This window comes from Diaporthe amygdali (genome assembly GCF_026229845.1).
Source record: "Diaporthe amygdali strain CAA958 chromosome Unknown NODE_37_length_474048_cov_65_229390, whole genome shotgun sequence".
NCBI lineage: Eukaryota > Fungi > Ascomycota > Sordariomycetes > Diaporthales > Diaporthaceae > Diaporthe > Diaporthe amygdali.
This window is the reverse complement of record NW_026517057.1, coordinates 397,462-423,787: the sequence shown is the minus strand read 5'-3', so window position 1 is coordinate 423,787 and position 26,326 is coordinate 397,462. Positions and strand designations below refer to the sequence as shown.

At 52.7% G+C, this 26,326-nt stretch overlaps 11 protein-coding genes across 11 annotated transcripts; 4 read left to right on the top strand and 7 right to left on the bottom strand.

The window, feature by feature from the left end:
- Window positions 1–1,053: 1,053 nt before the first annotated feature.
- J7T55_002154 (uncharacterized protein) lies at window positions 1,054–2,612 on the bottom strand (the record flags this gene model as incomplete). Its single annotated transcript, XM_053133537.1, has 4 exons — window positions 1,054–1,547; window positions 1,647–1,940; window positions 2,057–2,418; window positions 2,503–2,612. 4 exons carry the CDS (start codon window positions 2,610–2,612, stop codon window positions 1,054–1,056), a joined length of 1,260 nt encoding a protein of 419 aa, XP_052988713.1.
- An 897-nt stretch (window positions 2,613–3,509) lies between these two features.
- Window positions 3,510–4,026, bottom strand: J7T55_002153 (uncharacterized protein; the record flags this gene model as incomplete). Its single annotated transcript, XM_053133536.1, has 2 exons — window positions 3,510–3,720; window positions 3,824–4,026. 2 exons carry the CDS (start codon window positions 4,024–4,026, stop codon window positions 3,510–3,512), a joined length of 414 nt encoding a protein of 137 aa, XP_052988712.1.
- Window positions 4,027–5,067: 1,041 nt separating this feature from the next.
- J7T55_002152 (uncharacterized protein) lies at window positions 5,068–6,920 on the top strand (the record flags this gene model as incomplete). The annotated part of the gene is made up of 2 exons (XM_053133534.1): window positions 5,068–6,606; window positions 6,759–6,920. The coding sequence occupies 2 exons, from the start codon at window positions 5,068–5,070 to the stop codon at window positions 6,918–6,920; spliced, it is 1,701 nt and encodes a 566-aa protein (XP_052988711.1).
- A 503-nt stretch (window positions 6,921–7,423) lies between these two features.
- Window positions 7,424–8,366, bottom strand: J7T55_002151 (uncharacterized protein; the record flags this gene model as incomplete). The annotated part of the gene is made up of 3 exons (XM_053133533.1): window positions 7,424–8,062; window positions 8,131–8,249; window positions 8,312–8,366. 3 exons carry the CDS (start codon window positions 8,364–8,366, stop codon window positions 7,424–7,426), a joined length of 813 nt encoding a protein of 270 aa, XP_052988710.1.
- Window positions 8,367–8,973: 607 nt separating this feature from the next.
- Window positions 8,974–9,836, bottom strand: J7T55_002150 (uncharacterized protein; the record flags this gene model as incomplete). The annotated part of the gene is made up of 3 exons (XM_053133532.1): window positions 8,974–9,099; window positions 9,162–9,385; window positions 9,446–9,836. 3 exons carry the CDS (start codon window positions 9,834–9,836, stop codon window positions 8,974–8,976), a joined length of 741 nt encoding a protein of 246 aa, XP_052988709.1.
- A 614-nt stretch (window positions 9,837–10,450) lies between these two features.
- J7T55_002149 (uncharacterized protein) lies at window positions 10,451–11,242 on the top strand (the record flags this gene model as incomplete). The annotated part of the gene is made up of 1 exon (XM_053133531.1): window positions 10,451–11,242. One exon carries the CDS (start codon window positions 10,451–10,453, stop codon window positions 11,240–11,242), a length of 792 nt encoding a protein of 263 aa, XP_052988708.1.
- Window positions 11,243–11,460: 218 nt separating this feature from the next.
- Window positions 11,461–14,058, bottom strand: J7T55_002148 (vacuolar transporter chaperone 4; the record flags this gene model as incomplete). The annotated part of the gene is made up of 2 exons (XM_053133530.1): window positions 11,461–11,742; window positions 11,809–14,058. 2 exons carry the CDS (start codon window positions 14,056–14,058, stop codon window positions 11,461–11,463), a joined length of 2,532 nt encoding a protein of 843 aa, XP_052988707.1.
- A 787-nt stretch (window positions 14,059–14,845) lies between these two features.
- On the top strand, window positions 14,846–16,278 carry J7T55_002147 (uncharacterized protein; the record flags this gene model as incomplete). Its single annotated transcript, XM_053133529.1, has 2 exons — window positions 14,846–16,166; window positions 16,244–16,278. 2 exons carry the CDS (start codon window positions 14,846–14,848, stop codon window positions 16,276–16,278), a joined length of 1,356 nt encoding a protein of 451 aa, XP_052988706.1.
- Window positions 16,279–16,441: 163 nt separating this feature from the next.
- J7T55_002146 (hexokinase) lies at window positions 16,442–18,160 on the bottom strand (the record flags this gene model as incomplete). The annotated part of the gene is made up of 5 exons (XM_053133528.1): window positions 16,442–16,865; window positions 16,926–17,380; window positions 17,435–17,845; window positions 17,909–17,934; window positions 17,998–18,160. The coding sequence occupies 5 exons, from the start codon at window positions 18,158–18,160 to the stop codon at window positions 16,442–16,444; spliced, it is 1,479 nt and encodes a 492-aa protein (XP_052988705.1).
- A 2,375-nt stretch (window positions 18,161–20,535) lies between these two features.
- On the top strand, window positions 20,536–22,147 carry J7T55_002145 (uncharacterized protein; the record flags this gene model as incomplete). Its single annotated transcript, XM_053133527.1, has 3 exons — window positions 20,536–20,879; window positions 20,954–21,805; window positions 21,862–22,147. The coding sequence occupies 3 exons, from the start codon at window positions 20,536–20,538 to the stop codon at window positions 22,145–22,147; spliced, it is 1,482 nt and encodes a 493-aa protein (XP_052988704.1).
- A 305-nt stretch (window positions 22,148–22,452) lies between these two features.
- J7T55_002144 (uncharacterized protein) lies at window positions 22,453–25,606 on the bottom strand (the record flags this gene model as incomplete). Its single annotated transcript, XM_053133526.1, has 3 exons — window positions 22,453–23,034; window positions 23,085–25,201; window positions 25,255–25,606. 3 exons carry the CDS (start codon window positions 25,604–25,606, stop codon window positions 22,453–22,455), a joined length of 3,051 nt encoding a protein of 1,016 aa, XP_052988703.1.
- Between the last annotated feature and the right edge of the window lie 720 nt (window positions 25,607–26,326).

Below are 26,326 nucleotides of genomic sequence, written 5' to 3'. Positions count from 1 at the left end.
CTCAGGCGTTTGAGCAGGTGTGTCTCGCATACGGAAAACGGTTTTGAGCACACTCCCACGTTCACTCGGTTGCTCATTGCACTACCAGTTCATTAGCCATGGTATAGAAAGTACAGTGACCCCGTGTGAAGTTCTTTTGCATCTTTAGTGAACATAATGCAATGATGACGACGATGGTAAGAGTGATAGTGTCCCAGATCTCTAAGACTCCTGTCAAATTCAATTAACAGTCACTTTAGCCGCCGTAAGTCCTTGCGTTCCTCTGTGGTGCTTTTATTTCATTTACAATTTTCCTGAAAAATCAACTTTACGGATCATAAGTAAGCTTCAACCAATGCCAGCCCACATGAGCCAATTTGACCTAAGACGTGGCCAAAATTCCCACACGCACTAGCCACGACTATTAGCATCAGCATCTTGCCCAACAAGTCGCAACCTATTTTTGATCCAGGATCAGGATATATCTAATGAATCATCACTGGTCTCGTCATGTTTCAGTGGAAAATCCACTGCGGTGTCGTTTTGTACCAGCTTGATTGATGTGCGGCGTACTGGATAGTTCTCATACCATTTCAGGACTCATTGACCAATTCGAAAGCCACATGCGTCCACGAGAGAAGTCGCTGACAAATTGACGAGCGACTTCCACTTTTGGTCGAAGTGGGCATGCGACTTGTTGCACACAACGTCAGTACAGCAGGAGTCCACATATTGGGTTCATACGTGATCATTCATGTCCGGAGCATCTGGAGGAGGCATTGGCTTTTAACAGTAACATGTGATAAAAGTGCATCAGGCTATTGGATGAGTCTTTTATCTCTGGATGGGGCGACTAAATGTGGTGACTGGTGGGTAAAAGTGGAATCCGGGCTGTAGTGAGCACTGCTCTTTAGTTACTCTTGGATTGGGCTGTGTGCTAAAGTGAATTGACAATTAGATATGACTAGACCGTTGCAGTCACAAATGTGCTGCCGGCTTCCACTGTGGTATGTACATGCTGGCTCGTCCAACTATATTGTTGGTTGCCGCCAGTATCCATCATCATTTCATGGTTCAAACACGTGCCGAACCAGCGGCCTCTGGTATACGCCTTGGACGCCCGGGTGCTGGTGACAGGTACGTAGCCAGCCCGGGCGCGGATAATCGGTCAGCTGCCGATGATTCAGGTTCCGAGCTGGTCTCCCAGGTGGCCTGAGTAGTCCGCGCTTCCTGGGGGACTTTCAGAAATTCTGGAGCAGGTGGCTCCAGGAGATCTGCCACCGCAGCTGCTACATCGGACTGTGTCGATCGTGGACGCCAGGGGTGCCAGGTCCGCCATGACGAAGTGTCGACTGGCTCCCCTCCGTTCCTTTGCGCGGTGCCGCTCCCTGTTTGGGCCATATCGGCGGCTCCTTGGGTCAGGGAGTCTTGCGTGTTGGATGTTGACGATCTCATACTAGTGGGCCTCCCCGTGGAAAAGACCGAACGGCTCCGAACCTTTGGTGGTGTGCGCCGCCAGTAGAGGTAGAGGCCCCCGAGGATCAGAGCAAACGTAGAAAGAGCTGCAACTACGTAAGAGGTCAATATGGGATTGGTCAACGGGACTGCGCATGGTTATGAAACCCACTTGCTATGCCAGCTTTGGCCCCAGTGGAGAGGCCTGCGACGGGCAATGCCGTACTGCTCGGTTGAGAAGTTGCAGTCGATGCGGTAGTTGAAGTTGTTACCGTTGGTATCTGGGGTGTGGACGAGGAGTCTACCATGGAGGTCGAGGAGGAGGACGTTGGGATGGGGGCTGTAGTGGAGATAGTAAAACTTGTGGGAGAAGTACTGCCTGTCGTTTGTATTGGTGTCGTTGTTGAAATCTCTGTCGTTGTGACAACGGAGGTGAGTGCTGAAGATATTGTAATTGTTGTTGGAGGCGGAACAGAGACTACAGTCGTAGTGAACGAAGAAGGTGGCTGCGTTGATTTCGAAGAGTCTGACGATTTCTTCTTGCCGTTGTCTTTATAATTATCTGATAATATTAGAAGACGCACATCGAAAGCTACGTTGTGTAGATTCTGATTAAACGTACTGTCTTTGTTTCCATTATCATTGTTGTTATTTTTGCCTCCATCGCCATCGCCCCCGTCACCACCTTGCTCGTTGGCTTTATCACCTCTTCTGCCGCCGTTGGGCCTGTTTCTAAAATTGCCATTACCCCTTTGATTCCCCCTACTGTCTCGAAGGTCAAGCAACGGTGATTTCTCGTGGGGTTCGTTCGAGGTCAGGCGAGGTCGTCGGCCATCCCCTTGCACCATCCATTTGAATAACCAGCCCATGGTGCCTGTGATCCCATCGACGAAATGGCACCGCGGGCCAGGGACGTAAAAGAGGGGCGTTCCAATGCGACCTGAAGTTGTAATCACGACGAGGACAACAGTAAAGCCACTTTTGCTACACATTTCGCCCAGTACGTGGGCCGAGGCAGCTCAAAAGCTCAGTAACAACTAAGCTGCATGCCATGTTCGGCATGCTTACCCGAATGAGGTCTGCCATCTGAGGATCGAAGCCCAGGGTTGTGAGTCAATTTCGAAAAGTGATCGTCCTAACACATGCAACAGGTTTGCGTCTCCTACTGCCCCCACCATCTCGCTGACGGCTGTTCAGGAATCTCGGGAGTGCATAATGCATGTGGGTTGCCTGCCTATCGTCTCTTTATCCACCCAAGCTTCGGCTGCCTGCCTGTGAAAATCAGTCTAATATCTAAGAGCTAAACCTTGTCAGGTTTATTATCCAAGATTAACGCCTGGGATTGGTGGTTCATCACGCGCATGTCAGTAGGGGGTGAAACCGTGGCGTCTCATGTCCCACGCGGACCCGGCAGATGGGTACAGACGGAGTCAAGAATTTTTGGAAAATCGCACCTTGGCAGCAGTGTAGCAGATTCGCTTTCGCAGCAGCAAAAAGAGCCGAATATTACTGGTGTTGCTGATAGGTTGCGGAACAGATTCTTCACTAATGTTTGAGATGGCGAATGCGGCAGGTGGTAATTACCACGAAACAAGCCCTGGGCATATACCACAACAGCCTAAATTTGAAGAGATCATACACCACATATCTAAGTCTCATCGAAGCCTGCCTTGATCGCCACGTATAAAGCTGTACGACCATCTCTTGCATCTGCCAATAGATTTATGAGAGTAATCTGATCTTTCCGATGACGTATTCTTGGGTATGACGCGAAAATCGGTCCGATTGTTGATATGTGTCTTGGGAATATCAGCCTGAATTGGGGCAATAAACCGTCACCCTTCGTTCCGTAACTTCCTATGATTTGCCTGTAAACACTGCCAATCGCGTCGAATATATCTGTGTGATAAGCAGTCTCTGCTAGATAGTGACCTGCCACGATGCCTCTATTCAGCACGTAGTGTTCAAGGACCTAATTTCGTCTGAGTAGAGACGCTTGGCAATGTGAGGAAACACTCGGAACGCGTCAGAGTCCGCGCTCCTTGTAATTATAGGTTTGACCTAAGAAATGGATATTAGATGTAGGTCCATGGTGAGTGCTTGATCATTACTGTTAGAAGCCTGCTGCCCCGCATCGACGTGTAGGCTAGGTCCGCCCTGTCCAGGTAGAGGATCGAATACGGCGTGACGAGTTCGCACCACTCAACCATGGTCGGATCCTTCGCATATCGACCGCCATGGCTACAAAAGAGGCTGAAGGCGGGGGTCGACGTAGTCGTGGTGATGCTTTGCCGTTGCTGTCATTCGTCCAACTCATACGGACAGGGAGGAAGAAGCCTGACAAGGGCCAGCGCGAAGCAAGAGCAATGGCTGATATCAGGATTCTCACCCCTCGGGCTTGAGTTTTGGCCCTGAGTCCAGCTTCAGTCCTAAATTCTCGGTGCTCAGCTGCAAGTGATTAGATGGAAGTGACCAGGTCGCCGTTAGGGACGGTGTGCAGATGAAGGGGTGGAAATGATAGTACTGGAACTGGTTGGTCCAGATCTCCTTTACGGCGAGACCATCGAAGCTCCTGACATTGGCAATGTTCATGAGATAGGATTTCCAATTCCACGTGTTGACCCGATTCTTACTTGTCTCCCGGGGTGTTCCTGATAAGCCTAGGTCACCCTATCATGGTAACTTACGTCTTCATTGACTACCTCAACGTTTGCATGGTGAAGTAGAACCAGATCCGCGTCAAATGTGACGATAGTTACGAGTGTCAATGACTGCACTATTGAGTTCGGAAATTACATTTAGCTCCTTACACCGATGATCTTACTTATTACGTATATGCATATCATTCCGTGATGTAGCTACCCAGGCCGCTGGAAAGAGGGCGCAAACTCAGAGTACATCCTCTGTTAGCCCCGAACATAGCGAAGAGTAATCCGGCTTCGTGGTGCAACAGAAATGGTCACATGGCTTGGCTCTTGAGCGCGAGCATGCTGAAGAATTCAGATTCGTGGCGCACGTCCGCTTGGGCCATTCGGGATTGTCCTTTAGCTCCCGGCTGCGCGTTGTTGAATCCAACACAGGAACGACAGGATATAGTGTACTTCTTTTAGCACCATCACTGTTTCGGAATTTTGGTTTCGCGGTTACTCGGGAGTCAGCGTCCTGACTGGTCCCATCTGGGACTGTGGCACTTGATGGCTGAACAACTGAGAATATAGCTTCGGGAGGACGACGATAATCCATGGCCGGGGCCGTCACAACTAGTCGAGCAGCCAAGCAAGCGAATATTTGAGCTGGCGTACTCATGGTAGACTGCACGTACGTTAAGCTGAGCCCCTCGGAAACAATTCTTTTCCGTCTTTGTTCGCTCACACACTCAACGGCATGCACGCCAATGTAGGCGGAATATACCAGCAAGGGATGGCATGCATGTATTCGGAGCTTAATTTTCGTAAGTTTGGCCTACTGAGCTGATAAGGTTCAAAGATATCGCCAAGTCCACCTCGTCGCAGAGCTTCTAGCGGAGTATCAGGGGTGTAAAATATTCTGCGAGCCTCAAGACCATTGATAATAACATCCGCAAAGCCTCTTTGCATCGTGAGAGTCTAATTGACAAATCTAGACACCTGAAGTATGGCTGTCAAGGCCATCACCACTGAATTGGGGCACTCTCTGCCACCCGAAGGACCCCACACCATCACCTTCCACCTACCCGGCTGGGATACGGCGATGAGGTTCCGTGACGGTGGCATGGCCATGCTTGCGAGGCTGAAGTCCATGTATCCACGCTTGTCTCCCTTCGGACCGATCCGCCAGCTCTCCGTTGCCATAGCCCAGAAGCTCATCTTGCCTGAGACAATGGGAGTCCTCATGTATACAGACCCGATGGCGTTTGTCGTGCACAAGGAGTATTCTCTTTCGCCGCAAAGGAAGGAACATGTGCTCTGCGAGGGGGACCTTTCGTTCAAGACAGTGGAGATACACGGCATCAGGCTGTACTGTGTCATCTATCCCATGACCAAGGCCAAAGCTATCATTGGCGTTTGGCAGAACACTGGGATAGGCATCCTTACTCGCCCAGCCGAGGAATTGCTCAAGTACATGGATACAGAATTCATGGTCGTGGAATGGTCAGGTGATCTCACTGATATTCCAACCCCGACATATTATCTACAGTCAGAAGCACACGGGCAGTTACGAAAGCGCATCAGCGACTTACTGCACAGAGCGCCGCTAGACGCAGACAAGGTGAAGATCAAGCCGGACGACGTCTATTTCTACCAAACCGGGATGGCCGCCATTTACAGGCTGAACGAGGCACTCCTCATGCGGGATCCTGGCACGATCCTAGTACTCGGGTCGGTATTCCAATCCACCTGGCGCCTATTCGATGAGACTCCTGGAGGCATAAAACACGTTGGTGACGCTGGCAGCGGTGTCATGGACAAGGTCGAGGAGTACCTCGAGGCTTATGACAAACAAGGGAAAACGATCAGCTACACCTTTCTTGAATTTCCAAGCAACCCCATTCTAGTGAGCATCGACCTCAAGCGCCTGCGCCAGATTGCCGACAAGTACAACTTCCCGATCGTGATAGACGATACAGTCGGCTCCTTCTGCAATATCGATGTAACATCCATGACAGACTTCCTGACGACATCCTGCACAAAGTCCTTCAGCGGCTATGCAGATGTAATGGCCGGCAGCGTCGTGCTCAATCCGCTGTCTCCCTTCTACACGGCCATCAAGCAGACCATGACCAGCGCATTTCATAACGAATTCTTCGCCGCCGACGCAGAAGTTCTACTGAAAAATAGCAGTGACTACTTGTCGCGCTCTACGATCTTGAACCGCAACGCCGCTGCGGTGGCGAATTACTTTGCCGCGCAGGCTGCAAAGCCGGCCTCCTCCGTCAGGCGGGTTTTATACCCGACTACGAGCGAAACACGTGGTAACTATGAGGCATTCATGCGCAAAATCACGCCTGACTTCACTCCAGGCTACGGATGCCTACTTTCTGTGGAGTTCGAAGACCTCGTCACCGCTCAGACTTTCTACGACAACGTCCAGCTGCACTGCGGTCCGCACATCGGCGCCCACCTCACTTTAGCCCTTCCGTTCAACGCTGTTATGAACGGGCGGACTCTGGAGGAGGCCAAGCATCATGCCAGCGTAAGTGTTCTCGATGAGCCAATTTCCCCAGGTTTGACACATATTTGAGGGCAGATTCCTTCAAGCCACGAATACCAAGAACTTCTATGGCCGGCTCTGAAGGCAATCCGTAGTTGCTGGATACATGGACATATGACTGACAAAAAGCCTAGTATGGCGCCAGGCCGGAGCAATTTCGCTTCAGCGTAGGGTTAGAGGATGAGGAGGAAATATTGGTGGCAGTGGAAGACGCACTAAGAAAAGCTGAAGACGTATGGATGAATCGGAAAGACACATTGGAATTGCTTGAGGTCACTGTGAAGAAGGAAGCTTGAGTCAAGACATTTCTCGGACGCCTTTTCGGGTGACCAATGGACGTTTTGCACACTCTACGACACCAGAATCCCAGCAATGCCGATAGTCTCGCTGAGTATTGAGCCAATTCGCACTGCTTTGGGCTATGAAACCAACCGATTACTCATTATGATCTAAAAGTCTGTCTATTCCTCGGTACTATTCCGAAGAAAAAGACCTGGTCTGCTCTTCCCTTCTGAGCCTCCCAACTATGCAGTGCATATTGTTCACGAAGCTTGAAGATTTAGCAAGGCATTCTTCTCAGGACTTTCCAGATATTGCTCACATTTCTCTTAGTTCTGTATCATCAGGGAACAACGCAGAAAGAAGGACCTGGTTTCGGACCATGTAAACGTTATTTCGATCCTTGGCATCTTCTCGTGGTTCAGAAACCGGAACATGTTTCCAGTACTCTGTCAAGTATGACTCTCCCAGCTGATAACGTGGATTTCGAAAAAGACCTAGATCAACTAGAGCTTTCAAATCAGCTGAGCACTTTGGTAATGACGAGCATATTGAGAAGCAGTATGAATGACGTACCCTCGTTATGACCCCAAAATGCATTGGCATCATACACGCACACAGAGTCCCTGTCTAGTGTATATTTGCAGTTCCCAGGCCACAAATCTGCATGCACAAGGCAGGGCGTCACCGATCTACCATCCGATTCCAACGGATGCAGATAACGAGGAAGCACAGAGTCAAACCAGGCCGCCTTGAGCGTTCTAAGCCTCTCATCATGAGGACCACAGATCTGCTCCTCTGTCTCAAAGGCCTGCCTCATGATTCTAGCCCAGAATGCTTCCCAAGACGTCTCCCACGTGTTGTCTTGCAACAAGTCCCCGTACGCTGTGCTGGTATGGAATCCAAATCTGCCATTAGGTGACCTGCCCATAGTGCGAGAATGCAAGGCCACCACCGGTGCCATGTACTTTTCAGGCTCTGGGATGACATCTTCCACCATGTCTATGAAGTCAGCGAGGAAGAAATGGGTGTTCGAGTCGGACTTGTATGCTCCGATGCTCAGTGGATGAGGTGTGAACTCGGGAATGACACCATTTATTGCCGTCTCGGATGCCCAAACAGCACGTATCAGATCGAGTCCAGCTCGACCCTTTGACACCTGTCATCTAATGTCAGCCACCGAATAAAAGAGGGTTGTAGTTTTGTAATTCTTGGCTGAGAACGAACTTTCTGAAAGAAGACAGAAGTGATTTGGCCAGGCAGGGCGACCTCAATTCTGTATGTTTCGCAAAAGTCACTCAACCCTGATGGAGTCACTGAAACCACTTCGCCGCCAACAGGGAGAGCTATGGCATTGTAGGTATTAGCATTCTGCAAAATTTGATGCTTTCTTTCAATCATGTCGTACCGGCGAGTACATTTGTGTCCAGCCCTGGTGAAATGCTTCGACCGTCTTTTGCCATCTTGGTCTGCTTGAGAAACAAAACAGTTGAAGTTTTACTTCGATTGAACAAGGTTGGGGATTCTTCTGGCTCGAAAACAAACGAGACTTTTATAGCAAAGTCGCCCTAGGCCTCTGTTCTGGGGCACGCGAGTGATGCGCCATTGGCCACATGTCATGTGCGTTGGCTGCACGTTCGGAACTCAGGGAGTGATTACGCCGTCTTGGTGACTTGATGAGGTCCCAATTCGGATGAATCTTGATGACTGAAGCCGCCATTCTCTTGGTATGTCCAGGAACGAGGCTACTGTCAACAGACAGCTGATGAATGAAGCCGGATTCAAGATCTTAAAGAGAGAAGACTATCCAAGCAGCCAGTTCAAGGTAATGCTCAAACAATCCACCACCAGGCCAATCATTTTGTTTTCCTACATTATATCGTTATAATGAACATCATTACAACCAAACGAATGTTTTCAAAATCCTACGATAAGTGATAACAATAAAATTCTGATAATCAACTGAATATCCTTAAAGTGCTCCAGAATTATTCATATTTGTCTTAATTTTGTGTTATCAGAGAATAACACAGAAAGCAGCACTTAGTTTCGATCTGATTGTTCACAGTCTCAGCCGTAGTAATTTGAAAGAATGTTCTTCCAGACTCCGTCGGCGTCTGTTGCCCAATCTTCTTGTCTGAAGTTCTCTGAGTCCCATCCGTACTCCTCTATAAGTATCTTCTTAATCTGGTCACGCTGCAACGATGGGTCAGCCTTCAGACGGTCTGAGCATCACAATCAATTCTGTAAGTACTTACGACCTCAGGATACGCGTCGCCATAGAAGTTTCTCGAGAAATCGTCGCCTCCATAGGGAATCAAGTCCAAGGAACGGATCTTAGTAATCAAGCCCTCGAAGTAAGATGTTGCATCTTGCGCGCAATAATTCCGGTAATGCATAGGTTCTTCAGGTCTTTTGAGTGGAGTTCCTTCAGGGTTGATAACTTCCGGACTGTTGCTATTGCCCAGCACTCTCACAGTATCTGTCAAGATGTATTAGCTCCTCCTTGCCCGGTCTAAATCAGGAAATTTTGAAGTCATACTGGCTTTTGTATCCAGCACTAAAGCCATGCCATCTCTGAGGTTGTGCGTCAATGCAACATCATGGCTGAGTAAATATTTCAACCTCACTCCCTCCGTTCCATCAGCCTCTGGATCCCGGCTCTCTACAATGTCTTGGTCTCGCAAGAATGAATACGCCATAGACCCGGGGAAGAGCATGCACCCGTACGCAGAGGCATGCTCGTCAAGAACTCCGTCGGAGTATGGTCCATCGATATATGGTAATTTCTTCATCAGCGAGATCACCGCAGCGTCGAGACCGAGCTGGCTGCATAGCGACTCGTTGATTATATGATTGGAGGGCGGTGGATTGATGATTTGGGAGACATGGAGGTAGGAAAGTGAAATGAGTTGGGAATAGTATTCTTTCATAAGAGAAATGATTGTTGCCTCGTTATAGGAAGATCTGGTGCTCATACTGGAGTAGTAAAAATGGTGAGAAGAGGTAGTGATTGAGAAAAAATGTCTTTCTAGATAGTATACTCTATGCAATTAGAAAGGGCGGTCCGAGTCGGACGGAGAAAAGGATGTGCGTGGCCAAGCGTGAGGGAGTCTCTCCATGGGCTGAGCCGTCTTATCTATCCCCTTCTTGGATGAGTGTGACGTTCAGACTTCACCTAACAATACGAGCTTCGAGGATAGTCACAAAAATTTCTGTAAAGGGGCTCCGTTGTTCAGTAATGAGGTTTCTGTCCATATCAGATGCATCTAGCACATGCAACACGTTACGGACAGGAAACCATCCAGGCAGCCAGTCCAAGGTAGCACTCAAACTAACACAGTACCAGACACCACCAATCACTCGCCTTCCCCACATTGCGTCACCGTGATTGGTGACGCCTGGTCTCCCGACTATCCCATTCCGGTACTTACATCGACCTCCTTCATTCTCACGCCAGCGACAAATCTAGTGACCAACCTCATCCTAGGAACCACTGACCCTTCATTACTCACACGTACACGAGAGAAAACATCCCAGCCCGAAAATGCCATCCAAAAAGTCCAAAATCGTGATCGCCTTCGATCTGTACGGCACCATCCTATCTACCGAGTCCATCGCCAAGGATCTGGCATCCCACCTCAACATCAGCAAGCAAAAAGCCCAGGCCGTCGCAGCGAAATGGCGCCAGTACCAGCTCGAGTACACATGGCGCATCAGCGCCATGGGCACGTACAAGCCCTTCGACAAGATTACGCGCGCGGCCCTGCGGCACGCCGCCGCCGAGCAGGAAGGCATCGACGTCTCGGAGGAAACAGCCGACAAGCTCATGAGCGCATATGACGCCCTGGCTGTGTTCCCGGACGTGCCGGCGGGGCTCAAGGCGGTGCAGAAGCAGCGCTACGGGGTGCCTGTTGAGGCCGTGATCTTCAGCAACGGCACCGAGAAGATGCTGAGCACTTCGGTCGGCGCGTCGCCTGACCTGAAGCCGTTCGTGAGCGGCGGGGGCGGGGGGCTGTTCAAGAAGCTCATCACCGTTGATGAGGTGCGGACTTATAAACCTACCGCTCAGGGCTACAGCCACCTGCAGGCGGAGGCCGACGAGGACAACGACGCGATAGTGTGGCTCGTTAGTGCGAACCCGTTCGATGTAGCTGGGGCTCGGAGCGTTGGGCTGAGGAGTGCGTGGATCGACCGCGCTGGGACTGGCTGGGTTGACCGGCTTGGCGAGGCGATCTTCGGGGTCGGGGACGATGTTCGCAAGCGACGAGCACGGCCGACTGTCATCGCCAAGGGCGTAGATGAGGCGGTTGAAGAAATATTAAAGATTGGATTGTAGTTAGTTGGATTAGATTGAGCATGTAAGAATGGGAGGCGTGATGTGAGTGAATATAGTGGCTTCATACTATCTACCTGACCTCTTAATTTATAATACTGATTGAAAGCACACTATTTGCCGCTCAGCCCAGTTGGCGAACACCCAGAAGGAAACCCGATCCAAGAAAATGCAGTATCGCAGCAGGAAATGACTTGAGCCGCGCCGTAGGAATGCAAAAATTACCACCAATTCCGTTCATATCCCTCGAAGGCGAAATTCGCGATGACACCAACCACGAGAGCTGAGCACAGAAGCGACGGCCCCCACCAGTCATAGAACTTGGCCGCCTTACGGGCACGAATCGACCGGCTTCGATAGATGTATGTCCCAACCGAGTATAGGAGGGCCGCAATAGCTACAAGGGTAAAGATGCCCGAGACAACAAAAGAAATCTTTGTCGGTTTGCTACCGAAGTTAAGAAGGGTCGTGGCGATGGTTCCAATATAGATGGAGAACTCGAGCTGTTTGGCGTTAGGACATGTATGGAGATGTGTTTCACGAGAAACTTCATGAGTGTTTAAACTTACCCAGTTGAGGAAGGTTCTTTCAGCCGCGAAGTATACCTTGGGCTCCACCCTTACGGGCACATAGATCTTCTTCCCTGGAGGCGCAACGAACTTTTTGTTCTGCACTTGGGTGGTCCCGTATAGTGCGATGGTCCTTTCGTGTACCGGGATTTCGCTTCCAGATCTAATGTTGTTCACAATGCCGCCTAGCTTGGACAAGCCACGACCGGCCGCCTTCGCTTTTGTCTGGACCAACGTGGACGCGTACGTCAGACCGCCTACTCTCCTAGCCTCTTCCAACCGGTCTTGTTCCTCCTCTTCCTCATCGGATTCGTAGAGCTCATACGCATCGTCGTTTGCGGGCAAAAGTCGCGTCTGATCTTCAACATCCGTGGACCCATCCGCTTGCGCTTGACGTAATCTGTGTGCTACCGCAGCTCCGTGCGCGCCCGTCTCCGGCGATAACCCATTGGTGGTACCGCCGTTGTTGTTATTTTCCTGGCCCCGCGGAGCTGGTCTTGCCTCCTCGTCATCCGAGTCGAAATCATCGTCTTCATCCTCCGACGTGCCCGTAGTACCGGAGTGACCACCACGCTGGATGCCGAAGTTGTGCGTGGCAGGCTTGCGGATGTCAACGTCCATCTGGGGCAACCAGAAGGGGAGCAACTTGATCCGATCCGGGAACAGCGTAGCGCAGCCGTGGATGAACTTGGAAAACTTGGGTACAGCCTCCACTAGGTGACTGGACACCAGTTGACGCACCCATTCAGGTGCCTGCTGGCCAGCCTGTGTTTGAAGCTTGACCTCCAGCACCGCATAAGGAAACCGGCAGATGTCTTCTGGTGGCAGCTGGGAGAAGGGGTAATCAACGCCAATATCCATACGACGCCAGTTGTCGCCACTCCTCTTTCGACCTTCCAGGTTGTCTTCTCGGACCAAGGTCAAGTCCGTGTCAAGTGAGATACGGACTCTTGCGTCGGCCGGAAGCTGGAAAGCGGTCCGGTGATAGAAGCTTCGGCAGACGGGTTCATAGCCCTTCTTCAGAACTTCCCATTGCACTTCCTGCGCCAATTTCTCATCCTCGTCATAGGCTGACTGCGGTTTCTTGCCCGTCTTCCGCTGTTTCTCCATCACAGCTGCTGGAAGCATTTCACCCCTCATATACGGGTTGACCTGCTTCTCGCGTACCTCAAAACGGGCTTTGACGGACTTTTCGCCGGTCCAATCCTCACGGTGAGTCTTTCTCTCAACGTAGATTTTGTCGGTGCTCATGCCTCCATACCATCGCAGACGGATGGCCTCGGCTCCTTCAGTCTTCTTGAGCCGGCCCTCATACAGTTCCCAGGTATCTGGGTTGTCATAGTAGATTGAGGTAATAGCAGAATCATCCGGGTGGAACTCCTTGTTAGCGTTGAAGACCAGGACCGGTAGGTGCTTGAGGATAATCAGCTTCACCTCGGTGACGTTGTCCGGATGCACCCAGTACTTGGTCGTATTACGGATGAAGTTTGCCTGGCTGCCACCAGCGGCGCTGTCACCTTTGATCGGATTGCCCTTGGTGCGGACGAGGTCGTAGAGCTTGGACAGGTCAACCAACAGCTCGTCGTGGTTATCCTTGTAGAAAGGCTTTGCCTTCATGCGCGCCTCGAACACGGGTCGTATGTGCCAGCCGGTAATCTTGTCATGCTTCTTCATGATCTTGTAGAACCCGGTATAATTTAGCTGGATGAACTTGGCCAGGTCGTTGACATCGGCGATAATGTCGCTCAAGTCCTCTTCGAGCACCATAAACTCCTCATCAGTTGGGCCATCTTCGCCAGCCCGGCGCTCGTTCAGCCTTGAGACAATATCATTGACGTCGCGCTCGCTGGCCTGAATCCGACGTTGGATCTCAATAGTCTTTAGTTGTTGTTTCTGGTAGACCTTCTGCAGCTCCCCTTCGAGCCGGTATACGAAACGACTCTCGTCATCCTCTGTCCACTGCCTCTTGGCCTTTCCTTTGCCCTTCCTGGCCCCCTTTGCACCACTGCCTTGGGCGGCTTGTTCGACGACAGGGCCGCTTGACTTCTTAAGGTCGGCCTTGAGCCCCTCGTAGTCGATGTAGTACCATTGATACTCCTTGATGGCGCTGGAACGCAGCTGCTCTCCGAACTTCATGACGATGACTCCGGGCGGGATGCGCTTGAAGGGTCTGGAGTAGGTCGAGGTCGAGTGGAGGCGGCGGGACTGCCAGGTGGTTCTGCTTGTCTTGAGATCGCGGATAATCAGCATGGGCGCATGACGGTATTGGGATGTTGCGCGAAGCTGTCTGCAATTGATTTCGCCAGACAATGGTGGTGGAAGTGAACCAGCAACGTGCAATAGATTGAAGGGTGGATTGCTCGATCGCAATTCAATGGCATGTCTTACCTCTAGACAAGAGAAAAGAGAGAGAAAGGACGAGGCAATTGGAGGGAAGGGAAGCGAATAGAAAAACAAGACAGCAAACTAACGTTCAGGTAGTAAATCAATAATAAACTTCACGTTATAGAATCTCGCATGGCACAATCTCGTCCAGCTACAACTCCTCAGCAAAGCTTAGTCGAACTTTATGGCCGGCGCAGAGCCTAAGCAGGAGGATGGCGCAGTTGAGAGTTGGCTGATGAGGCTCCTACGGGCTCCAGCTCCAGAAGCAGCAGCAGCAGCACCCAAGCAATCGCCGCCATGTGACGCTGGGTCGGGGGCGTCCCCCACTTGGTCTGGGCACGTTGTGGCCAATACTGTTGCAATTGGCCAATGAGCACAAGCTCCCCTGTCCCTGTGCAGCGCGGGTTTCCGCATCGGCTCCATTGCCCGCGGCTGGCGGCCGGAGGGCAAAAAAGTTGGAGGGGCAGCTCTGTAGAGTGCAGATCCAGACCTCTTTGTGGTGCTTGCTCGTGTGCCTATGTGCTTGTGTGCCCGTATTTGTGAGACACGAGACTGAGGCAACAGAGAAAGGAGGAGAAAAGAAGTCTTTCTGAGCTACTAGGCCAAATCACTTTCATCATCCTGACCCAGTCTCGAGCACCCCATCGCAACCATGGCCTCCTCCGCCACCGAGCCCTTCGACGAGTCCATATCCGCCCGCATAACCCCCGACAGCCCGATCGAGACCTCCGAGATCCTCCTGCGCGCATGGCAGCACGACACCCCCGCCATCAAGAAGCTCCTGGACGCCCCAGGAAAAGCCTCTGTCCAGGACCCCAAGACAGGCGAGACGCCCCTACACGCCGCGATCCGGTCATGCGGGCCCGCAGCAGCAGCAGCAGGGACGGACTCAGAAGCAGACAAGGAGAACCTCGAGAAGGCCAAGGCAACAGTGCAGGAGCTGCTCCTGTGGGGCGGGATATGGAATGATGTCGACGACCACAACGAGACACCCGGGTGCGTCGCGCTACGACTAGGCCAGAAGGAGCTCTACGAGATGTGCGTCCAGGCCGGCGTGCGCGCAGAGATGCTGTTCGGGCTGCTCGACGGGTACGAGGCGCTGAGCTCCGGGTCAGAGGCGGACGACGAGGAAATGGCAGAAGCAGAAGGCGAAGAGGAGGAGGAGCCAGCGCACGTCGAGGTCGAATACGACGGCCCGACCGGCGCGCCCGAGGACGGCGACGACGCGCCCGAGCTGGTCGAGACCGCCGCGGCGGAGCCCAAGTTCGAGCCGCCCAAGCCCGGCGCCGACGCCGACGTCAAGAGCGAGAAGTACCTGCGGTCCAAGCTGACGTACTCGGACGGCAAGCTGGTCGACGACGACGGCAACGGCGTGATGATGGCCTGGGAGACGGACATCATGCGCAGGAGTGTCGACGCCCTGCTGCCGGGGAAGCAGCCCGGGAAGAGGATCCTCAACGTCGGCTTCGGAATGGGCATCATCGACAGCATGTTCGCCGAGACCAAGCCCGCGCGGCACCACATCATCGAGGCGCACGAGGAGGTCCTCGAGCACACGTCCTCGCCCGAGTCGAGCTTCGGCCCCGCTTGGGAGGCGAGCGGCCCAGCGGAGGGCGCCTACAAGATACACAGGGGCCGGTGGCAGGATGTCGTGCCCGTGTTGCTGGAGCACGGCGAGGTCTATGATGCTATCTATTTTGATACCTTTGGGGAGGACTACAGCCAGCTTCGCAAGTTCTTCACCGAGTACATCCCCGGCCTTCTGGACCAGAACGGTATCTTTGGCTTCTTCAACGGGCTTGGCGCGGACAGGAGGGTCTGCTACGATGTCTACACTAAGGTCGTAGAGATGCACATGACCGACGCAGGCATGGATGTGGAGTGGGATGAAATTGATGTAGATTTGAAGGGGTTGGAGGAGGCGGGCAAGGGCGAGTGGGAGGGTGTCAAAAGGAGATATTGGACATTGGACAGTAAGTTTCCACAATCGCTCTTCCAGAATACTTTTTATTTTTATCTTGCCGGTGGCTCTAACGCGACTCTATCTCAGAATATCGGTTGCCGACTTGCACTTTTTTGGGCTGAGGAACTGTTTCTCGCTCCACTCAAATTATGGAATCGAGGTTGAAGATTTCCAACGACCACCGTCTTCAGCTTTGCTGTGACCGTCCAGGGGCATGTGTCAAGTGATATACCAAAAATTGCATCAGTAATGGTGGAAAGAAGCCGGTACAAAACGCAGAACTGTCTAAGTGAAGTTCTCCGGGCGTAGGACTCCAGCGACGTTGCCCTGGTTGACCCGCTTCAAGGTCAGCGCCGCGATCAGCGCAGCGCCAACACCGGAACCATCTTCGGCTGCCAGGATCTCAACGGGGTCCTCGTCGTTCTTATTGGCCTTGGCGGGCCAGTCGAGGATCTCACGGAGGGCCACGGCGCCGCGCGCCTTGAAGTGAGGGTATTTGTTGAAGACGGAGCCGTCAGCGCCGACGTGGCAGGATTGGTAGCTCTTCTTCTTGCAGATGGCTGCGACACCGCAGGCAGACAGGCGGGCGGCGCGGGTGCCGATGAGCTCAGCTGTTCTGCGGATAAGCTCGAGCTCTGGCGCGTTGGGCCGAATGTCCAATTTGTCGAGGAAGAGGTCAAACGTCTCCTGCAGGTTCTCATAAGGGTCACTATGAATAGCTGTCAGCACATTGGGTAGATAACAAAGGGACTGAATGAGCAGCACGTACTCCTCAACGGTAGAAAGGAAAGACGAGTCCAGGCTGTAAGCCTTGCGAAGCTTTGCAATGTCCTGACCAGCGAAAATGTGGCAGTCGTGGTTGTCGTGCAGATCAACCATGATCAGGCGGAAGATCTCTCCCAGGTACAGACCAGCAATCATCTTCTCAAAGGCCTGTTGACCAGGACGGGGAGAGTCCTTGTCGATGATGATGTCGTACTTGGTGCGAGGAAGGACAACGTGCTCGTTGTCGAAGGCACCCCACTCGCAGTTGATGGCCATGGGGGCATCAGGAGGCAGGTTCATGTGAGCCAGCTTGGGAATGGAGCCGCAGTCCTCCATGTAAGCAGCGTTGCAGCCAGTACCGAAGATGCAGCCAATCTTCATCTTAGTATCGGTATAGGCAGAGGCAATCAAGGTTCCGGTGGTATCGTTGATCAAAGCAGAGAGCTTGATAGGCACCCCCTTTGTCGTGTGTTAGTTAGTCCATATGACTGAAAAGAATAGAGGTCAACTCACCCGCTCCTCAAGGGCGCTCTGCAACATTGGCACAACGTTCTTGCCCTCAACGCCAGAAATGTCGAATCCCTTGGTCCAACGCTGAAGAATGCCCTCATCGATGTAGTTCTGAGTGGCGGGGTAGGAGAAAGTGAAACCCAGAGGGAGCTTCTTCTCCAGCTTAACACCGCCGTGGTGGGTCTCAATGAACTGCTGCAGGCAATCCGCAATGTACTCCCACAGCTCCTCAGATGTACCGGTCTTCAGCTCCTCAGGCATACGGTACTTGGACTGAATGATGTCGAACTCAGACTTCTGGTCGGTCAGAGTGATCTCACAGACACGCAGGTTTGTGCCACCCATGTCCAGCGCCAGATAAGTGCCCGTCTCATAGCCATCGGGGAACGACATAACCCAGGTAGGGTTCATTGGCTGTCCTTTTGTTAGTCACTTTCATCACGGGGCACACCAAGTTGGAACTGCAATCGTGCTCACAATGCTGCCGCCCTCGACACTCAGACCTGTCTCAAACGTGTCAGTAGAGAAATCCAAACACATACGATGCCTCCTTGGTTTTCACTTACCCTTCTCGAGCTCCTTCACGAAGTGATCAGTGATGGCCTTCAGCTTGTCGGTTTTGACCGTCAGCTGCTCCTCCAGAGACTTGATCTCTGCCAGGAGGCTCTTGGGGACATCCATCATCGAGCCTGTAGCGTTGGGAAAATCGCGAGCAAGGTCAGCTTTCATGGTTGCAAGTGGTATGTGGGACAATGAAGGAAAATCCCAAACAGCGCAAACGAACTTGCAGAAGAGTGTCTGTGGTGGTGGAAGGAGTGGATGGTTTTGGTTTTGGGAGAGAGGGCCTTGTCATGGGGGCAAAGATATGGCATGTGGCTGTCAAGCGCCATTTTGATGACGATGCTGGCTGCTGAGTGAATCTCGTGGGATGGTTTGGTTTTGGTGCTAGAAATTCAATACACGGGATGAATGAATGTCTGGTGAGCAAATGAATGCTTCAAGGGCTGGAAGGAAAGCGATGATCTGGGCAAGCTGGCGGTTGCTTTGATCTGAGGATTGTGAGCCAGGCTTGGCTAGAGGTTTGGATGTGAGGCTTCGTGAATGAGGCATGAGGCTATCCTAGGAGTATGGGGTGAACTCTGTTTTCCAGGGCCAGGCGTGCCAACGACTTCAAGTCTTTGTCTTAATGAGAATGAGCAGGGAAGCCGTGAAAGGCCTCCGTCTGGAATATCTGCTCCTTCCCACTTGGGTGCAAAACAGACATGCCACTTGACGGTCTATCTCGCTGCTCCTAGTTTCGCCCGTTGTACCCATCGTTGGTCTCATCCATCTCACACAAACAGTCTCACGGATGCAACGGATCACAGTCCAGCATGAAATAGTCCACAACAGAGTAATGTCCCATGCAGGCTCAAGGAAGGCGGCAATGAAAGCATTGAGTGTGACGTACCGGTTCCCTTACGGGATGGCGGCTTCTTGGGACCCAATCCGACCATATTGACTGCTTTTGTTCTACAGTGATATCCAAAAAGAATTGCCGTGAGGCGATGATCTGGATTGAAGTGTGAAGAGACCTGCTGGCACCGAAAGAGTGTACTGTTGTTGAGTCCAAAGGAATATAGTTTAAGGTCTATGGGCGGCGAGAAGACGAGGTTAGACCAGGCCACTCGATTTGGAGCTCAGCCAGCTTCAAGTAGTCAGTCAGGGCCTGGGTAGGGAGGCGGTCAGAGTGGGTCCTCCAAGCTCTGGGAGAGCAACCCTGACTTGGGCTCAGATTCTGATGGGCTATGTCAGAAATATGGGGCCTTTTAAGACCCAGGAAGACTATCATTCGAGGCGAGCTATGTTTGGAGATGCGTATGAATTCGAGTGAGGTCAGCCGTCTTCTTTTTACGTCCATCGCACAACAGTCACGAGATGCCCGAAGCTTCGATGTCCGAAGGTTCCCCTCGCTTCTATCTTCTACAATCCTGCAGTGTGCCCCTTGTCTCCAACGAACAGGCGGGCACAGGCGACCTGGCCAGGGTGAGCTTGGCCCGCCCAGCCCCGACGGACCGTGGGTTCTCTCTGAATGCCAACACCAACGAGGCGTTGGACGAAAACTCAGCTTTCAACAAGGTCCAATCCGCAGCCCCGGTATTCAAGCCCAGCTGCAGTAAGCTCGGACTACCTTCTCTAAGGTACCTACCGTAGTATAGGGGAACGGTTGCCACCACCGGAAGTTCCCGCCGTACAGTTCTCATAGTAGGTAGTACTGGCAGGAGATCTAGCGAAAGCAACCCCTTGCAAATCATGTATATTTCGGCAGTCGAACTCACATGGGCGTGCTTGAACACACCCAGAAGCCTTCTGGATTGCATTCTCAACCATTCACCTAGGACCCTCGGCATCACAAGGTCAGAAAGCCCGGGCTGCCCGGGTTGTTGGGGGTCACTGTAGCATGGACGAAAGCGTCTTCCGAGCTAAGAGACAGTGGGAGGCCAGGACGACAACGACCAAGTGGTGTGACTCTAGCCAGTCGTCGCAGTAAATGGACTTATGGTGGTCTGGATTGTTGAATTTGGAAAACCCCGCCATACCATCCCACCTCAATTGCTCGCTGAATTGAGAAGAGAGCCTCGCCCCTCCCCCCACCTTGTCTCTCGGATCGGCTCTGTCTCCTTGGCAAGGACAGGAGAGATAGACGGCAGGGAAAGCTATGTCATACCACCCACAACTCTCTCAGTTGGCTTCTCGCGTTTGGACCACTTGCAGCACCCGTTTATTGCCTGCCGGACGCGTCCTTATCACCGCTTATCATCACGTGCGGGCGACGTTAGCTCCCGGCTTGGCACTCGTAGCAACGCGGCATGGGGCAGGAGCAGTGCAGCAGCAAGCAAGCAGCAACGTAATCTTTTTGGGGGAGCTCCAACGGCGAGCTGTCCTTTGGTTTCGTCGCAGAATCCAGGGTCAATCTTTCAACCCAGGTGGTCAACCAAGGTGGTGAAGCAAGTAAACACAACGTGATCGATGACCAATTGATACCACTGCCGTCTCATTCCCTTCTTTTCTCCTTCGTCTCCGGAGTTGCTCCACTACATGAGCACTCGGTTTGCGCATCCAATATGAAGTTCTCAGCACTGCTCCCAGCTCTGGCTTCGTGCCTGACGCTGGCATGTGCCAAATCGACCACCACCACAACTTCCAAAGACACCCTGCCTGCCACCTTCAAGCCTCCTCAGGTCTTCAAAAATGCCAATCTTGTACATATTGTCCAGCTGGAAAAGAACTACGCCAAGGAGGTGATCAACACCAAGATCGAGAACATCGCAAAGGAGCCCCAGGATGAGTACTTCCTGCCCTTCACACCAGACCAGATGTCTAGAGTGGGAGGTTTCGAGGTGAAGGACAAGAAGAATGCCGATTCTGGTCCATTCCAGGTTGAGGCTGTCGAATTCGATCCGGCTAGGTAAGAATGAACATCATATTTCCCCATGCCCACGTACACGGATCACAGGCCGCTGACTTGCTCCGTCTGCAAAGCACTGTCCAGTACTACCGTATCAAGTTTCCCGAACCCCTGAAGGCTGGCGCCGAGCAGACCCTCTCCATCTCCTACTACTACACTTCCGCCTACAGGCCTCTTCCGGCCTCCATTGGCCAGGACGACAAACAATTCCTGTGGTACCAGTCTACCGCCTACGTCCCGTCCGCCTACACAACGTCGAAGCAGAAGACGGAGATTAAGCTTCCCTCGTCCAATGTACCCGACTACACCAAGCTTCCTGGCAGCGGCGACGTCTCCGAGTTCCCACAGAAGCAGGGCTCCAAGCTGACATATGGCCCATACGAAAACATTCCCGCCGGTGCCGAGCTTCCCATCGAGGTCCGATTCGAGTTCACCAAGCCAGTCACTCACGTCTCCAACCTGGAGCGCGACATCGAAGTGAGCCACTGGGGCGGCAACGTTGCCTTCGAGGAGCGATACACCCTGTTCCACCGCGGCGCAAACCTCTCCTCCCTTTTCAACCGAGTCAAGTGGCAGCAGTCGCAACACTTCAACCCGACTAGCTATGCGCTGAACGAGCTGACCTTCCCGCTGCCAGCCGGCAGCCTCGACCCGTACTACTACGATGTCATTGGCAATGTGTCCACGTCCAGGTTCCGATCTGGCAAGCGCGAGGCCCTGCTAGTCACCAAGCCTCGCTACCCCATCTTCGGCGGCTGGAAGTACCCCTTCACCATCGGCTGGAACGCGGATGCGAAGAACTTCCTGCGCAAGACCACTGGCGGTGGCTTTGTGCTCAACGTGCCCTTCCTCGAGGGCCCCAAGCAGGCCGAGGGCGTCGCGTATGAGAACGTCGTGGTCCGCGTCATTCTGCCTGAGGGAGCTGAGTAAGTCATGCATCATTCCCGACCAGGTGGAGACCATCTCTAACTAAAATTCTCAGGAACGTCAACTACTACACCACCGTTCCCCACTCCTCCATCTCCTCCGCCGATGTCGAGATCCACAAGACTTTCCTCGACACCATCGGACGGACTGCACTGGTCATCAAGGCGCGCAACCTGGTGGATGACTTGCGCGACCGCGAGCTGATTGTTTCCTACGACGTTCCATTCGCGGTCAGCATTCGCAAGCCTCTCGTGATATTCGGCAGCATGATAGCCACTTTTGTCGCCGCGTACATCATTGGAGGAGTCGAGTTGAAGTTCTCCTCGGGCAAGTCTGCGTAGATGCCAGGTAGATTTGGGGCGCGTAAATAGAACGTGCTATTTCTCAAGTCTCTAGACTGCTCTGAAGAACAATCTGTAAAGTGGGTGTTGTGTAAAGCTAGCATAACGAATTCAATATCAAGCGTGGGTGACTCAATAGGATGAGGATGGCAAAAGTCTCTGTTCAGAAATTGTATTTAGGCATCGTCTCATTGATCGCGTTCCCGGCCACAGATTACAGCAGTAGGTATGAAAATGACCAAACCAAACATCCAAAACGCCAATTGTTAGAGGGAATACACATCTAGACGGGCCGCCCGCCAGCTTTATACAACAGCTGTAACTCTCCTAATGCTCTTCCTCGCACCATCGCCAGATACCGTTATTGAGCCATCCATCTCTAAAGCACGCACACATTCCGCGAAATCGCTCGCCTCAACAGGCACGCCGGCATTTTCGCCCAGCTTTCTGCTGACTTCAGCATACTTCACAGTCTGGCCACCGGCCGTCATCTCGTCCAGCAGCTGCAGCACTGCGTTCTTCATGTCCTCCTTCCTTTGACGGTCCGCAGAACTGGTACCTTCGGTCAGAAGAGACATATCGATACGGCCTTGGCTATCAGTCGCCGCTGTCTTTAGGGCAGATTTGATAAGCCGGTTGGCCTCTTGGACATCCTCGCGGGTGACTTCGGTCGACAGTCGCATTTTTGCGTGCGCCTCCGCCAGCCGGATCATGGACTCCAGCTGCCGAGTGGTTGCAGTGATGCGCTTCTCAGCGGCGCGTACATCTTGACCAAGCTTCCGCATCTCGATATAAGCCTCAACGAGCTCTTCACCCGCGGCCTGCGTGATGGTAGGCTGAACGTTGGCCCGAGCATAGGAGATGTACGAGGTGAGGAATTCGACAGGCTACCACAATTAGTCATAAGCTTTGGGAAGGGGTGTATACCGCAACTCACCAGAATATCGTTCTTGGACTGAGCAGAGTGAGGCGTGTCCTCAAGGTACATAGACATCAAGTGTTTTGCCAGACGTCTGTCGTTCTTCTCATCCACCCGATCCAGGATCAAGTACACCAGATCGAAACGAGACAATAACGTTGGAGGAAGATCAATATTTTGCGGCACAGGCAAGTCAGGGTTGTATCGACTACCGATCGGGTTGGCTGATGCCAGAATGCTCGTCCGGGCATTCAGAGTGGTAATAATACCGGCCTTGGCAACAGACACTGTTTGCTGCTCCATGACTTCGTGCAGCACGGAACGGGTAGACTCAGACATCTTGTCGAACTCGTCAATGCAGCAGACACCGCCATCTGACAAGACGAGGGCACCCGACTCGAGCACTAGGGATCGCGTCTCGGGATCGCGCGTGATATATGCGGTGAGACCAACGGCAGATGAGCCCTTTCCGCTGGTGTATACACCACGAGGTGCAATGCGGTGGACGTACGACAGGATCTGAGACTTGGAAGTAGATGGATCACCACAGAGCAGGACGTTGATGTCGCCACGGTACTTTGGACTGCCGCCCTTTTCGAAGCTCTTGTTGGTGCCGCCGAATAGCTGTAGTAGGATTCCCTTCTTCACATCATCCATTTCGTAGACTGAAGGTGCAAGAGACCGCGCCAGCAGGTCATAGATGTCATCACGAGCGGCAGTCTCTCTGATCTTCTCTTCTTCCTCTGGGGTCACCTTGCGCGCCTCCTCCATTCCGGAAGGGTTATCAGTTTGGAGTTCTTCATCATCATCCAGCTCAAGAGTCGTTGTATCAGCTCCCATCCGCTTGCGATCGACCTTTTGAACGTGCAAGACGTCGACATAGGTCTTGTAAATGCTCTTGATAGCCCTCTGTCGCGGGTTGATGCGAACAGGGCTGACCCTGAAAATACCGGTGATTTGTACCCGGTCACCAGCTTTGCAGAAATCCACAAGATCATCGTATACGCATACAGACACAGAGTGTGGGGTCTGGCCTGCCGGCACCGCATCCGGAGTCTCTTGCAATTTGATGACTTGCTTGTCTGCAAAGTTGCAGCGGTTGTGGACAATTTGCATAGAATTCTTAGAGCCGCAGCGTTGTCGGGGGCACTCAGTAGGCTCTCGTATCTTGCCGCGGTCGAGCGTAACGAGCAGGCCATGGTTGCAGACGCTGCACTTGAAGAATGCATCCTTCATGTCTGGAATGACGGGGGTTGTCCTAATGACGAGGCCCTTGATCTGGATCATTCTGTCCATATCTGAAGGGTTCAGATCTCGAAGGTTGGTGGTCTTATCCAAACCATATGGGCGCACCATATAAATAGTCTCGGCGACCTGGTCCTCAAGAGTTGCCTCCCTCTGAGCTGTGGGACGAGGTGTCGGGGCATCCTCAGGACGGTCCGAGCTGGGAATAGCGGGCTCGGAGCTCTGCGACGCCTGGGGTGCAGAAGTATTCTGACTCCTCTGCCTGGCCATCTCTATGCGGGCAAGCTCAATCATCATGTCGTGAACTGACTGATCCATGATGGGAACCAACTCTTGTGGGTAGGCCTGGAGTTGATACCACAACTTCTCGGTCTCAGGATAAGCTTTGAGATCGTGAACATTCAAGTACAGCTTGCTCGTCCCAAGGGCCAACATCGTCTCCAATGCCTCCCAGTAGCATCTGGCTTGATTTTCTGGGGCGTTGACAACCTCATCGGGCTGGTTCTCCTTGATGAGACGATACTTGATTTTGTAGTTCCTAAGGAAGTTCTTGAAGGCGTTGAAAGTGTCATCGATGGCGATCGTAGTTCCCCAGACGAGGCTCTGGCTCTGGCCACCAAGAGCGTCTGCGTCTGATGTGCCTGGGTTGTTGTTGGAGAAGGTAGCAGCGTCTGAGACTGGTGCATCTTGCACAACGCGGCCATCGGAGCCGAGAACGATGCGACGGGGAGGTACGGGCGTTCTGCTGGAGTACTCAGAGTGAATATCGCCACGTCTTGATCGAGGACCTCTTCTGGCAGAGTCGACGAAGAGACCACTGCTCTCACTTCGGAAGTCTGTTTGGGGATGGCCAGGACTTGAACTAGGATCGTAGCGAACGGGCGAAGAGTCTGCACGTGTGTCAGTAAATCAAGGCTTGCAGTGCAGCAAGAAGCAATCATACCACCAATGCGCATGCCGCTGGCTCGTGGGGTGCGCTCGCCATCATTGACTGTCTGAGACTCAGTCTGCTGGCGTAATGGAGAGCTCGGTGCAGGACCATTGTCGGTGGTCTGAGAATTGCTCATTTGTCGCAGAGGTGAGGACGGCGCTGCATTGGCGGGAGAGGACTCGTAGAACATTGGGCTGGACGCAAGTTGTGATGCGCGCGTCCGGCGAGGAGTCTCGGCCTCGTCAGCAGGCGCAGCATCAGAGTAAGCGGCTGCCGGGCTGCTGCGAGCCTGTGAGCTCCGCGTGTTGCGGGCAGGAGTCCCCGCCTGCGAGCTGCGAGTTGATCGCCTTGCTGGAGACGACATTGCGATGGGGAGGTGAGTGTTGATGGCCTGGGCTGAATGGGAAGAAAGAAGAAAGGTAATTGCCAGTGCAAAGGGGAGCGTCGTAATATGACAGAGTCAAAATGAAGTGATGATGGAGGGGAAGCGTGTCTCAACGAGGGGGGCTCCAAGGAGCAAGAGCAAGAGCAAGAGAGTCCAATTTTGGTACAAATCTTTGGGTGGCGCGTCCAACGCGACTTCCATGCGGGACGCGACTTGCTCGCGTCGCCCATTAAAAACCGACAGGGATCTAAATGGCTTCCCTGGGCCGTCGAACTTGACCCCTGTCGTACTGCCAGAATCGGAAGGATACGTCTTTAGACTGAAAATACTCATTACAAACGATCACTATACAATGCATGGATGAATGAACAATCGTATTCTCATTCCAATATATTTTTTCCACATCATTCATTGATTAGGCGTTGAGAATCTCCCATCGCAGGCCCAGAGAATCTAGGCGCATTTGCCCTGTACAATTGTGGCTGGAGCTGCTCCAAGTGCCCACAGCGGCTTGCACTACGGATTGCTCCGTTATCAGTCAAGCCACACACCAAACGGGGGGTTGCACCGCCACAACGAGCCGGCCGGTCAATCGGTCTTGACACGGAGCATTGAACTTGGACACGGGGGAGCTGTCTAGTCTACCGTGTGCTCTCAGTAGCCTCACTTGCGACTCGCTTCATAATTCCTCGTCAACAC